General features: G+C 40.5%; 1 protein-coding gene across 1 annotated transcript in view; it reads right to left on the reverse strand.

Moving 5' to 3' along the window:
* LOC122560537 (myosin-16-like) overlaps positions 1 to 14,604 on the reverse strand; it is a 73,493-nt gene that overhangs the window by 38,531 nt on the left and 20,358 nt on the right. Inside the window, exons 10-19 of the mRNA XM_043711262.2 lie at positions 11,854 to 11,992; positions 7,201 to 7,319; positions 6,534 to 6,683; positions 6,080 to 6,250; positions 5,423 to 5,599; positions 3,999 to 4,125; positions 3,084 to 3,142; positions 2,739 to 2,826; positions 1,938 to 2,055; positions 766 to 886 (exon numbers count right to left, since the gene is read on the reverse strand). Of these exons, the coding sequence (XP_043567197.2) occupies positions 766 to 886; positions 1,938 to 2,055; positions 2,739 to 2,826; positions 3,084 to 3,142; positions 3,999 to 4,125; positions 5,423 to 5,599; positions 6,080 to 6,250; positions 6,534 to 6,683; positions 7,201 to 7,319; positions 11,854 to 11,992 (1,269 nt within the window). The remainder of the gene's footprint in view (positions 1 to 765; positions 887 to 1,937; positions 2,056 to 2,738; positions 2,827 to 3,083; positions 3,143 to 3,998; positions 4,126 to 5,422; positions 5,600 to 6,079; positions 6,251 to 6,533; positions 6,684 to 7,200; positions 7,320 to 11,853; positions 11,993 to 14,604) is intronic.

The following is a 14,604-nucleotide window of genomic DNA, read 5'->3' on the forward strand; positions in this document are numbered from 1 at the left end:
AGTCCCTCCTCCCTACCTTTTATCTTAGCCTGCTGGACACACTTTCCTCATTCCTGAAGAAGGGCTTATGCCCGAAATGTCGATTCTCCTGTTCCTTGGATGCTGCCTGACTTGCTGCGCTTTTCCAGCAACACATTTTCAGCTCTGATCTCCAGCATCTGCAGTCCTCACTTTTTCCTCACCAAACAAAATATTATCTGTCTCCATTTTTCAATTTCCAATTGACTCTCAGCTTCAATAGCTTTTTTGAGGAATGATTTCTGGATTTCCACTAAACTTCATATGAAGAAACATATCACCACCATTCAACCAAGCTCTAAGTTTAAGATTATACCCCCTTGTACAGACAACTTGTACCGAAGGGTCTGTTTCCACACTGTTCAACTCCATGACTCGATTGTAACTTGGACTGCTCCAGCAAAGAAAGCAGTTTCACATTATCTATGGCTTCAGTTCCTTTAAGCAAGCTAAATGTATGGCAGGAATTTAAACTTCCTATATTTTAGGATCAATGACAGAGTTACCAGAAAATCACTGGAAAACTTCTCAGGTAGTTATAATCAATGCAGGGCAACCAAATGGTGCTCAAAATAGCTATTGGATCTTAGGGCAAAGTGTTTTATCAAATGTTAGTATAAAATTAAATTAAATGCAGTGTGAAAATTGTCATCATTCATACAAAAACCAAACTGCAAAACCCTCCTTTCTACAATGAACTTTGTGTAAATTTAGAATTCAAGAGTGTTCTGTTTGAAGGACCATTACCTTTGTGTGTCCAATCTTGTACTCATTATTATCGAGACCAATGGAACCAAGGACCAATTCTGAAGCTTTCTTGTTATCAACAAAACCCTTGGGGATGACATTAGGGTTCAAGATGTGATACCTAGGCAAAAGAAATAAATTGAATGATACAAACCTAATGCAGGACTGAAGATATTATGTTTGCAGCTTCCGAACTTTTCTGGGTTTTTGTTAAATTAGACACAGAAATAGATTTTAAAGCACAAAAACTCTGATGCACAGCCACTGACCTCATCCCTCTCCCTGGCCATTTTCAAAGTCTGAATCAGACTATTCACAACTCTGGCACCTTAAATGATTCAGAGCTGCACACATCCACTACATCACTAAGACGACCAATTTCTCCCTCTGTGATACTGTCTGTAATAGTTCATGCCTCAGCGCATCTGCAGTTGAAACCCTTATACATGTCAGTGGATTCAACCATACCATTTCTGGTTAGTCTCCCATTATTCTGTCTGTAAATTTGAACTCAACAAGAATTCTGCTTGCTGTATCACAATCTGTTCATCCATCATCTCTGGCCTTGCTGAGCTACAGGAGCTCTCAGTTTAACAGTGCCTCAAATTTAAAATTTTTATCCTCGTTTTGGAATCTCCCCCATAGCCTCGCTTCTCCTTCTCTCAATAAGCTCATCCAACCCTACAACTATGCGAGATCGCTGTACTATTCCAATTCTAATTTCTTGCATGTTTTGATTTTCAATGCTCTGCCATTGATAACTGTGATTTCAAATAAACTCTGGAATTCTTCTTCTGAAACCCTCTGCCTCCTCACCTCTCTCTCAGTCTTCATTTGAAAGCCAGTTTGTTGTTGAAGTTTTTGGTTATACGTCCTAACACTTCTTCTTCCTGTGCCCAATGTTATACTTGATCATGCTCATTTGAAGCACTTTGGGGCATTTTAAATCGCACGTGGGAGATAAAAGCAATGTCTTGATCTCTATACTATAATAAGTAGAAGGTGTCAATTTATCTTGGGCCTAATCCACACTGTGGGGATTCTATTCTCTGTAGGGATTCTATTCTATTCTCTATCTTCTGTGAATATAATTAGTTGTGTCAATATGCTAAAAAGCCCTAAACAATAATGTTGGTCATGTGATTGCACGTAGGACGACTGGATAGACTTGCCTCTGTTTAAACTCAGGATATTGCAGTCTGTTGGGGAAACCCTTCCTGCAGATACGAATCCCCTCCAGCACACCATTACAGGCCAGCTGATGAAGGATCAGGCCAGCATCACACACACCTAGAGCAAAATGCACACAGTATGATTAACGGGACTTCATCTGGAGGTGGACCAACATTTAAAGGAATTGAATGTACACCACTTTCATTCATTCCCAACCTGGAAAATCAATTCCCATTCACTTCTATTCCACAGAATTCCCGAGCCACAGTTAATCTTGACTAATGTGGAATTTAGCATGGCCAATTCATTTAACCTGCACGTCATTGGACTCTAGGAGTAAACCCAAGCAGACATGGGGAGAATTCTGCCCGAGAATAGAAATGAACCTGGATCCCTGGCGCTGTGAGGCAACAGTGCTAAATACGGAGCTCAAGGAGTCAATGAGAAGGAGAACTCAAGAAGTCAATGAGACACAAAGCATTGAAACAATAAAAGAGTAACTGGATAAAACATGAGCAAGAAAGGAATAGGAGGATATATTAATGTGGCTAGGATGAGAAGAAGTGAGAGAAGGTTTGTGCTGAGTGCAAACCCTGGCACAGAGCATCTGAACTGAATGGTTTAGTTCTGTGAAGTATATTATTGTAAATGGTCCATTTAGCTGAGCCAATGTCTAAATTTAGCTGCTTATGAGAAAAAGAAATGCTCTTCTGGATTGATCCTTTCTTCAACTGTATCCACACCCCCCTCACAATGCAGCATGTTAGTGAGGTTGTGGTTTTGTAGAAGATGGGACTCACCTGACTGTTTGTTTTCATTGGGCACAATGCATCGGACAAAGTGGGGAGCTGTGCTGCGCAGGGTGGTCATCAGCTTGTTCAATTGTTCCTGCGAGGTCAAGAAATGGCACCGTAAAGATTTGCTGCAATGAAGTGAAATCAGGCAAGGCAAGAAACAGGACTGGAGAATTACAAGGAGGTAAAGGCAATAACTAGTGTTTAAAATGTGAAGGAAACAAATGAGCAAACGGGGAGTCAAAAGGTGAGCAGCAAAGTGCAAAATGGAATGAAGACTAAATAATATTGAAGGAGGAAGAGAGAGAAGGTGACAGTGGTTTGCTTGGGGAATCTGTGTGATGGTCTTACCCTGTAGAAGGCAGAAACTGTCTGGAAAGATGAGCCTTTCTTTTGCTTCTTAGTGGTAGCTGCAAAGAGATGATTTGCTCAATTAAACAGTTGCCTTCAATAAAGAAGAAGCTTTCACAATTATAGAATCACAGAATCACTACAGTGTGGAAGCAGGCCATTCGGCCCATCGATTCCACACCAACCCTCTGAAGAGCATCCCACTCTGACCCAGTCCCCAAACCTATCCCTGTGACCCTGCATCTCCATGATTAATCCATTTAGCCCACACATCCCTGGACACGAAGGGCAGCTTAGATTGGACAATCCACTGGATATCTTTGGAATAGGAGAAGAAACCGGAGCACCCAGAGGAATCCCACTCAAACATGGGGAGAATGTGCAAACTCCACACAGACACTCACCCAAAGATGGAATTGAACCCAGGCCCCATGAGGCAGAAGTGCTATCCACTGAGCCACTGTTCTATAAACAAGACAGAGCTCCATACTAATAAGTACCTCCATACACAAGCACATATGGTATATCAGGTGTCTGGAATGCTTAAGTCTAGCTTAAATACTGTCTATACTTTCAGCTTTTGAGTTTCTCTTCCCCACTTTAATCACTGGCTGTGCTTTTGTGAATGAGTGCCACTGCTTCATTCACTTACTGTCAGAAAGCATTCAATGCTTCGGATTTACAAATTGAGTTTATATGGAGATTACAATTGAGAAAGACATATGAAGTTGCTTTATAGAGGCTTAATAAAAAATCTATTAGCACTGAAGCATTTACCAAGTTGGACAATAAACTTAAAAAACGTATTTTGTACTTGTACTACTCTCTTCTCAACACTTGATGGCACTGGTCTTCATCCTTTGCACACTTTCCGTGACTCATTCCACACATGTCCTTTTGTTTGCCATCACTCACCTGTCCCCTCCTCTTCTTTGAAGAGAACAGGTAGCAGAGCCTGGCTAGATTTCTGGAAAAGACCCACTACAGTTTCATTCAAGGGATCCTTGTTCTTTTCCAGCCAACCGTGAGTGTTGTAGCCAACCTAAGGAGGAGAAACAGCTGTTAACATATTGACACAAACAGCAACCTTCACTGGAACTGGAAGCCCTGCAGGCAATTAAGGACCACATTTGATGGCAAAGTGTCTGAATGTCTGCAGTTTGAGGACTGGGAGAGTTTAGACCCTGAGCCTAATCTCTGTGGGCTCCAAGTGGTCTTCTGTGTGAAATGAGTAGGAAATGGTACTGGCAGGTGGTTTTTCAGGGAAACTTGGGAGACTGAAGGTTTGAAAGAACTGGGCTTTACCACTGCTCAGCTAAAGGGTTCGAAAGGGCCTTCTAGTTGGGAGTAGGAGCAGTGCAAGGCGGGGGTAACCATGGGGCAAGGAGAACACCACTGTTTTCATGCAGTGTCCAAGAGTGTAGGACTGTTCCTTCTTTTCCACAAGCAACCCTAAAAAGAAAGAGCACTTGGTATCATCATGATTAATGGCTTCTTGTGTCAGGGTTGGAAAATGTCCAGTCCATGGTCAGGAATGTCTTTATTGTGGAATTTTCTTTAACCAGGTTTAATGAGGTTTAACAAACTGTGTGCAATACCTGGATTTACCTCAAGCATGGATGCGGCAGGAATAATTTTCCATTCTGTAAATGACCAGTTCCTCACATGCAGTTGTGACTGAGGTGGGTGCCTGTGAATACTCAGTGGCTGGATTGTGAAGTGGGCTGTGGTTGAATCACTTTGCCCTACGTTATTTTCCAACTCACTAAGGAGCAGATTCACAATCAGCTTGCTTCCCAGCTATCAGTTCCAGCTATCAGTTCCCTTTGTAACCAAAACCATCCCACCGCCACCAAAGATAATGGGTGTGGTGTGCATCTTGTCGGGTACAGGTATCCGGGAGAGGAGCAGGGGTATTGGAAACTGGGGTAAGAGGTGACGGTCAGCAGCCCTCCCTTTGCACTATGTCCAGTCCCTCAATCATTCACAAATCATCCACTACCTGAAAACTGACAGCCTTTCTGAACTGGTTACCCAGTTGGTTGGCCAAGTGTTTCTCATCCCAGCTTGAGCTGAAATAATGGCAGCCCAGAAAGGACTAGACCCTCAAGTAGTCATCAATTGACCACTGAAGGGTTTCAATCAGTGACGGGTGTAGAAATGTGGAAGTGGGCTTTAGAACCCAGACATTCGTTCCCAAAAAAAGGGCGGATTCTGGTCCTCCACCAACATTGCCTAATTATATTCAATTCCTCCCTCTCGGCTCACTGTCTCTGGACCCATATCCTTTTTGGAATTTCAGATGAGTGTCTGCACTTCCTGAAGTGTCTAATGCTTACCGTGCCAGCATAGTGAATAATCTCAAAGGTGGCTTGAGATTTGCCTTTGCCACCTTTCGGTTTCAGGAAATTATTGGACTTGCCCAGATGGTTGTCATACAAGGCAGCCTTGAAGGTGTCATCAGTGGCCTTGGGGAAAACACATTGCTCTTCTAGGATGGAGAAGATGCCCATGGGCTGGAAACAAACAGCAGAAACAATGTCACTGTAATAAATTGAAAATGTGCCATCCCTATCAATCTAACATATTCGTGACAGCAGTAATATAAAGATTGCTGTGCCATCTGAATCAAACTCTGAATAGGGATAAGATTACAAGCAAAAACTACCTTTAGTTTGCTGCTAGTTGGAAATCTTATTCAAAAAGGTGAAATTGTTATGAGATTTGTTAAATGGCAAATGCCTCAATAGTGAGGAAAGCATGCTCCTTCTGGGTCATAACCCCTGTTCTCCCTAACCAAAACTTTACTGTTTTCTTTCAGATTTCCAACATCCAACAATCACAATTTACATTGATATAATACCTTTCATGTCATGAAACATCCCAAAACACTTCAGCAGAGCATTATGAAACAAACATGACACCAAGCTGCATTGGGTGATGTAATATGATTTTTCTTTTGATGGGCTTTTGTGAATTTATTTTGACAGATTTACCTTTTCCAGCAGCTCAATACAAGCTTGTAGATCCATACCAAAGTCAATAAACTCCCAATGAATCCCTTCTTTCTTATATTCTTCCTGTTCCAGGACGAACATGTGGTGATTGAAAAACTGTTGCAGTTTCTCATTGGTGAAGTTGATGCAAAGTTGCTCAAAGCTGTTGAACTGTGAAAGGATAAGAATGGTAGAGATTGAGAATGAGATTCCTTTCCTAATCCTATGGCTGGTCTCTAATTCATTGGCAGATTAAGCAATAATTCTCACAGCTAGAATGAACATCCCACGTAGTTAGAATGCAAAGTTTACTTAGAATTTTTAAAAAATTAAAAATAAATTTAAAAAATAATCTTTTATCTGTCAATCCCTCATCTTTTCAAAGCCCAAATTGTCAAATATTACTTTATCATCCACAAGAATTTTATAAATTGCATATTTATGGATTCTTTACCTCAAAGATCTCAAAGCCAGCAATATCCAGCACTCCAATGAAGTACTGACGCTGTAACTTCGTGTCCAAGGTCTTGTTAATTCTTGCAACCATCCACTTGAACATTTTGTCATAAACAGCCTTTGCCAGGGCTCCAATCGCATTGTAGCACTGGAAAAACACAAAGTTATAACCACCTTTCAACAAAATCATTCTTGTCATCATGACTACTATTCTGAGGTTCAAGATGATGTGTGAGTGGTTTCTCAGGCAGGAATAGCTGAGATGAGAAACTAATAGAGTTTATTTAACTGTAACTCCAGTTTACAACTTACAGCACACAAGTTACAACTAAAGAGAACCTTCTTCTTGTGTGAGCCAAGGCTACAGCATGCACAAAGAATTTGACCAGAGAGAGCATGGGACACAAGTTACAACTCTAACTTGTGTTCCATGCTCCCTCTGGTCAAATTCTTTGTTCACGCTGTAGCCTTGGCTCACACAAGAAGAAGGTTCTCTTTAGTGAGGTACTGGGGATTGTTTAGGGTCTGTAAGCTGTGACTCTACAAGGGTGAAAGCCCTTTGGCGTGAAAGAATTGCAAAAGTGGGCAACATTGTACAGATCTTCAAAATAGCAAAAACGATTGAAGAGTATAGGATGAAAATGAAATTCAATATCAGTGCTTACTTGGTCTATATTTTGACTCTTCTGCACAAACTCATTGCCGACCTTTACTCTTGGCCTGGTGATGCCCTTCTGTAGTTCACCCGAATTGAGAGACATCAAGTGTGCGACTTTGTCAGCCACTGGAAATGGGAAATTGGAGTGAAAATTACATGAAAACAATAGAAACAGCTTTATTCATATGGGTTTGAATTTTGAACAGTTTACATTTCCACTTTAAAGCTGGTTGAATTAAAGCAATGACTGAATTCCAATGCAAAACAGCAAGAGGTCTATTTACAGCCATGATGTGGAAATGCCAGTGTTGGACTGAGGTGGACAAACTTAAAATGAAATTCTGGTTCCCAGAACTGGGATTTACATATTAATGAACCAAAACCTGCAACCCATTCTAAAAGATGAAAGACTTAACAACAATCTAAGTTTGTTCAATATATCGTTTCAATAGCATGACGCTGTAATCTTTTGCTATAAATTCTATGTCTTATGATCCTGCTCCATAGCTACCTGATGATGCAGCAGCACTCCAAAAGCTAGTACTTCTAATAAACCTGTTGGACTATAACCTGGTGTTGTGTGATTTTTAACTTCTGTTAACAGGTAACAATGGTGGCACAGTGGTTAGCACTGCTGCCTCACAGCGCCAAGGATCCAGGTTTGATCCCAGCCTTGGGTAACTGTGTGGAGTTTGCACCTTCTCCTCGTGTCCGTGTGGGTCCCTCCGTGTGCTCTGGCTTTCTCCCACATTCCAATGATGTGCAGGTCAGGTGAATTGGCCATGTTAAATCGTCCATAGTGTTAGGTACATTAGTCAGAGGGAAATGGGTCTGAGTGGGTTACTCTTCGGAAGGTCAGTGTAGACTGGTTGGGCCGAAGGGCCTGTTTCCACACTGTAGGGAATCTTAAAAAAAATTCATTTTGAAGTGGTACTGTAGAAACCACATGTTAGGTTTGTATGAACACAAACCATTGTATAAACAGATTAGGTTACAAAGATTTTGGAGCCAATTTGACTTTGTGCCATAGAATTGATAACATTGAATCAGGAGTCCATTATATATAAGGGACAGGAAAGTCAACTCTGGTTCCTGCTACTGATTGATCTTCAATGACCCCTGTGGAAAATCACTTCCAACAGAAAAAAAAGTAGGGAATGATGCACAACGGTTGGTGATTTCCTACTGCCTAAAGTCAAATTTTTTCCAAAATTATTGATGGGATTAGGTGCTTTTCAAATGTACTTTATCTTGGTGTATTTGTTCTTGTTATCATGATAGCTCAGAATCTCAGAATGCTGCAGACATTTTTAGCCCTTAATTCCAATTTTTTTAAAAGAAGAAAGGACAGTCACAGAGACAAAATAACTGGAAGTGTGAATTCAGTTGTTTGCTGGTAAACATTCTGTTTGGGATCAATGAAATCTGAAGTGTCAAAGGATTGGACAGTGATATCCTGTAACAATAAAGATAATGGGGGCTGTCAACACCCTGCTCAACGCAAACCATGCACTCCCTGTGGACTGTGTCCCAAACTGCAGGTACATTTTATGTTTACTTTGAAGAAAACATAAGGATAAGTGTTAAAAAGCCAGTTTAAACTCATTTGGGCCATACTAGTGTGACTTTATTCTTTTGCATGTATGAACCTGGGTTTGAGTGTTCACATGTTGAAGAACCATCCCCCAGATATGTTGTGGAACAGAGAGATCTTGGGGTAACAGAGTTTCTTGAAAGTGGCATCGCAGGTTGCCAGGGTATTTCATACACTTGCCTTCATCAGTCAGAATGCAGAATATAGGAGTTGGGACATTGTGTTGCAACTGTACAGGACATTGGTAAGGCCACATTTAGAGTACTGTGTACAATTCTGGTTGCCCTGCTATCAGAAAGATGTTAGCAAACTGGGAAGGGTACAAAAATAGATTGACAAAGATTTTACTGAGACTGAGGATTTGAGTTATAAGGAGACTATTTTCCCTGGAGCGCCTGAGGCTGAGGGATGACCTTATAAAATCATTAGGGGCATAGATAGGATGAATAGCCAAGATCTATGGGTGAGTAGAAAACTAGAGGGCATCGATTCAGGGTGAAAGGGAAAGATTTAAAAGGAACCTAAGGGGTAACATTTTCAAGCATAGGGTTGGTGAGTGCATGTAATGAGCTGACAGAGGTAGTGGAAGAGTTGAGTATAATGACAGCATTTAGAAGGCATTTGGATAGGTGCATGGATAAGGAAAGGGTTAAAAGGGTATGGGCCAAACACAAACAAATGGGACTAGTTCAGTTTATGAAATCTGGTCGTCTTGAATGGGTTTGGTTGTAGGACTTGTCTCCATGCCGTGCATCTCTATGACTCTATATTCCGGTACACATAGTTCTTCCGTAATGCAATAGTTGCATTCTTCTGCAAACCCGTGTTGTAGAAAAATCGCGCTTTAGAAACAGTGCTTTAATTGCATTACAGCCAACACATGTTTCAAAAGTTCATGCTTTAGAAACAGTGCCCCCAAGTCAACAATTGCGTTGCAGCAAATTTGCATTAATGAAACACGTGTTACAGCAGAATGACCTGTATTGCAGGTAAAGGTTCCATCTCTCTCTGAATGCCACAAACCAGTTTAAAAAAATGAAATCAGGACAAAGGAACATCAATGAGCCTATAAAACCAAGAATCTCGAAAACCTACTATTCAACTATCAACATCAATGCTCCTGGCGACCTCCACTGCAGAAACTATAACCTTTAACTAATGGTTCTTTGTGAACAATTCAAAGACCGATCAATATATTTGCGTATTTTTGAACTTTTATCTTTTTGGATTCATCTCTTACTTCTAATTTGTGAGTACATGTATTGTGTTACTAATTCTTATCAGGTTCAGTAATTAATAAACACACTCTTTTCATGTATTCAAGGAAGTCTGGTTAAAGTGGCTCATTTTAAACCATAAATTCAGGTGGTCTGGGAGAAAGTATCTTCAAGAGAAGGAATCCTTTTTAAATGAACCTTGTTGCAACCAATTAAGAGAGCAGGTGAATAAAGAATGATGAGGCGTCTTCTGGAGCACTGTGTCCAGTTTTGGTTGTCCTGCTATGGGAAGGATATTATTAAGCTGAAGAGGGTTCAGAAAACATTTACCAGGATGTTGCCAGGAATAGAGGGTTTGAGTGATTGGGAGAGGCTGGATAGGCTAGACCTTTTTCACTGGCACATAGGATGTTGATCGGTGATCTTATAGAGGTTTATGATATAATGAGGGATATTGATAAAGTGAATGGTAAGTTTCTTTTCCCCAGAGTGGGGAATTTCAAGATTAGGGGCCATATTTTTAAGGAGAGAGGCAAATGATTTAAAAAAATACATTAGGAGCAACCTTTTTACACAGACAGTGGTTTGTGTATAGAATAAGTTCATCCTTCTTCACAAGGACATTAAATGTTTGGAGTATCCCATGTGGAACTGTAACAAATTTGGGAACCTTGCCCAGGGTCTGATCAGCACATTATAAACTACTTATCCTGTCAACTGGTCAATCACTGCCTCCTTTGGGAAGTGACTATAATAGCAGGGTGTGCAGTCTGGATGGTGCATTTTTGGATGCTGTTTGCATTTGACCTGTTGGGAACTTTCCATTCATGTTATATTCAGTTATAGAGTCATCGATTCATACAGCATGGAAGAAGACTCTTTGGTCCAACCAGTCCATGCCAAACATAATTCTAAATTAAACTAATTCCACCTACCTGTGCTCGACCCATTTCCCTCCAAACCTTTCTTAGTCATATTTTTGTCCAAATGTCTTGTAAACATTACAACTATACCTGCATCCACCGCTTCCTCTGAAAGTTTATTCAATGCACAAACCATTGTCTGTGTAAAAAGGTTGCTCCTAATGTATTTTTCAAATCTTTTGACTCTCTCCTTACAAAATATACCCCCTAATCTTGAAATTCCCCACTCTGGAGAAAAGAAACTTGCCATTCACTTTATCTATATCCCTCATCATATCATAAACCTCTATAAGATCACCGATCAGCCTCCTATGTGTCAGTGAAAAGTTCCCAGTCTATCCAGCTTCCCCGATCACTCAAACCTTCTATTCCTGGCAACATCCTGGTAAATCTTTTCTGAACCCTCTTCAGTTTAATAATATCCTTCCCATAGCAGGACAACCAAAACTGGACACAATGCTCCAGAAGAAGCCTCACCAACAACCTCTACAACTTCAACATGACATCCCAAGTCCTATACTCAAGGATCTGAGCAATGAGAGCAATATGCTAAATGCTTTCTTAACCATCCTATCTTTATATGATGCAAACTTCAAAGAATTATCGACCTGAACCCCTAGGTCTCTCTGTTCCACAACACTACCGAAGGCCCTACTTTTATTCGTATGAGTCTTGGCTTTGTTTATTTTACCCAAAATGCAATACCTCACATTTATCCAAATTAAACTCCAGCTGCCAGTTTTTAGCCCATTGGATCAATTGATCAATATCTGCTTGTAATCTGAGATAACCTTAGTTATTTTCCACAAGTGGAGAGTATTCTATCACACTCCTGACCTGTGCTTTGGAAGAGCTGGACAGACTTTGGGCAGTTAGGAGGTTATTGCGTGTGATTGTGAAACTGAAATTTAAAGTAGGAATTGTACCTTCAGGTGTGTCAACTTCTGCCTGTTCCTCTCTTGGTTTCTGCTTGAACTTCATGTTACCAAAATGCATAATGGCTCCAGTTAATTTGTAGATATTGAGCTTTTCTTCAGCACTGAAGCCCAGTACGTCAAAGGCGACCTGGTGATTAAGCATTGAATGTGATTTTAATTGATTGTTTTGTGTGCTGTCTAATTTTAACTTAGAAAGAAAAAAAGATTATCTAAACAAAAGCAATTCTGATCTAAAAAACAGAATTATTAGACTGTCCTTTACAGTGTTAGGACTAGTATTTGAGCTAAAGTAATCCAGAGTTTGCCAAATTAAAATGGACCTCAACACTGACTTCTTACCTATACTATTTGCCTCTTGCCCAGTTTGCTGTTTGTACTTCATTACTGCTTCAGGAGAATCTTACACTGAGCTCTTTACAATCAATGGGAGAGGGAGTCAGAAAGCAAGAGATTACAGTCTAGTTAGCTTAACATTCATCATAGAAAAAATATTAGAAGGTGTTATAGCAAGACACTTCGGTAAGTTCAAGGTAATCAGGAAGAGTCAACATGATTTTGTGAAAAGGAAATTGAAGCATTGGAACTCTTTGAGGAATAAATAACTGTGATAGATGCAAGAAAACCATTGGATGTACTGCACTTAAATTTTCAGAAGGCATTTGAGAAAGTGTTACTTCAAAGGCTATTGCAGGAAGTAAAACCTCTTGGTGTTGAGGGTAGCATTTGGCATGGATAGACTGGGTAACAGAAAGCAGAGAATAGGCATAAAAGGATCATTTTCTGGTTGGTGGGATGTAACAAGTCGTGTGCCACAGGGATTGGTGCTGGGATCTCAAATGTTCACAATTAATGTAAATAGCATTTAAAAGGCATCTAGAAAGAGTTTAGAGGGATATGGGCCAAGTGCTGGCAAACAGGATTGGATTGTACAAAGTTAAAAATCACACAATACCAGGTTATAGTCCAACAGGTTAAATTTGAAGCACACCAGCTTTCGGAGCAACGCTCCTTCATCAGGTGATTGGATTGGGTTGGGATATCTGGTCGGCATGGACAAGTTGGACCGGAGGGTCTGTTTCAATGCTGCACACCTCTATGACTATGACTAACTTGGATGAAGGGATGAAATTTGCCACTGACATAAAGATAGATAGGAAAATTAGCTCTGAAGAGGTCATAAGGAAGTCACATAAAAAGTATTGATAGAGTTGGCAAAGATCTGGCAAGTGAAGTATTTTGTGGAAAAATGTGAAACTGTCCATTTTGATAGGAAGAATGAAAAAGAAGAATATTATCGAAAGAGATTACAGAGCTCTAAGCTGCAGAGGGATCTGAGTGTCCTAGTGCATGAAGGTGTGCAGTTACAGCAAGGATAAAAAGCAGGAAAGCTAATAGAATGTCAGAACTTATCACAAGAGGAATTGAAGACCAAAGTTATGCTTCAGTTATACAAGGTACTGGTGAGACCAGATTTGGAGTACTATATAATAAATTGGTCACATTATGTAAGTAAGCACGTGTTGAAAGCAGTTCAGAGTTTGATTGCCTAATACCTAGAATAGGTGGGCAATTGCAAGTGACTTGACTGAGGGGTCCTGACAGGGTGGATGTAGAGATTATATTTCCTCAATGGGAGAACCTAGAATTAGAGATCACTGTTTAAAAAATGAGGGGTCTCACATTTAAACAGAGATGTGATGAGTTTTTTCTCATGGGCTTTTGGAACTCTCTTCCTAAAAGGTAGGGAGGCAAAGCAAATTTTTTTATAGCAGAGGTGGCCAGAGTCTTGGTGAAATTTGAGGTAAAAGGTTACTGAGGTAAGCAAGAATGTGAATTTGAGGATCCAGTTAAATCAGCCATGATCTCATTAAATAGCAGAGCAAACTCAAGGGGGCTGAATGGCCTAGTCCTACTTCACATGTTCACTTAAAAGGAACCAGTTACACATTTAAGTAAAGTATGACACCGCTGCACTGAGAAGTCCTCTATAGTATTGGAAAAGGGAGGAACATTCTTCCAATGGACATAAGAGCCTGAACGACTCAGCTCTGATGTGACTGAAAGCTTCAGTGTGTGCCAAGATCTTCGCTGGTCAGTTCGAAGTCACACAAACCCACTCCTGGGCCCTCACTGGGAGCTAAAAGGTCACTAATACCATTGCCATTATTAGTGGCCACCACCACCTTCTCAAAGGCAATTAAGGATAAGCAATAAATGCTGGTCCTGGAAACAAGGCTCACAGCCCATCAATGAGTTAAAAACAATTCCCTGAAATGCTTGCTAACCAACTGCTGTAAGTTCTCGTGGTTGCTGAAGGCATTGGTAATCAGCAGGGCAAAAGGCAGCTTCCCAGGGCTTCACCTGTTGCTGGTATTTACATGAAGCAGGCAATGCAAGACCATATTGGCAGAATTTTCAGCCACAATAAACAAATGGAAAACTGAAGAAGTGCACTTAAGACTGTTGAGGACTCACCGCCTTTACTCCTCCCATTCTCCATCATTGCCCAGTTCACTGGGATGGGAGCACTGAAGTATAACCCAAATGCTGATCTTAACTAACACTCAAACTAGGTCCTTTCCCTGTGAGAATATTAGTCATTGTGGAGTATTGAATGGCTGTTTCATTGGTCACAATACAAACTCAAATGTAGGAAATTTAGATCAGAGTACAATATAAGCATTTTCATATGGAGCATTGCAGGCTATAGAATCATTTCCAGAATTACTAATTAAGATT

This window comes from Chiloscyllium plagiosum, unplaced genomic scaffold (genome assembly GCF_037043375.1).
Source record: "Chiloscyllium plagiosum isolate Xiang-an unplaced genomic scaffold, Cpla_swu_hap1 HiC_scaffold_20, whole genome shotgun sequence".
Classification (NCBI taxonomy): domain Eukaryota; kingdom Metazoa; phylum Chordata; class Chondrichthyes; order Orectolobiformes; family Hemiscylliidae; genus Chiloscyllium; species Chiloscyllium plagiosum.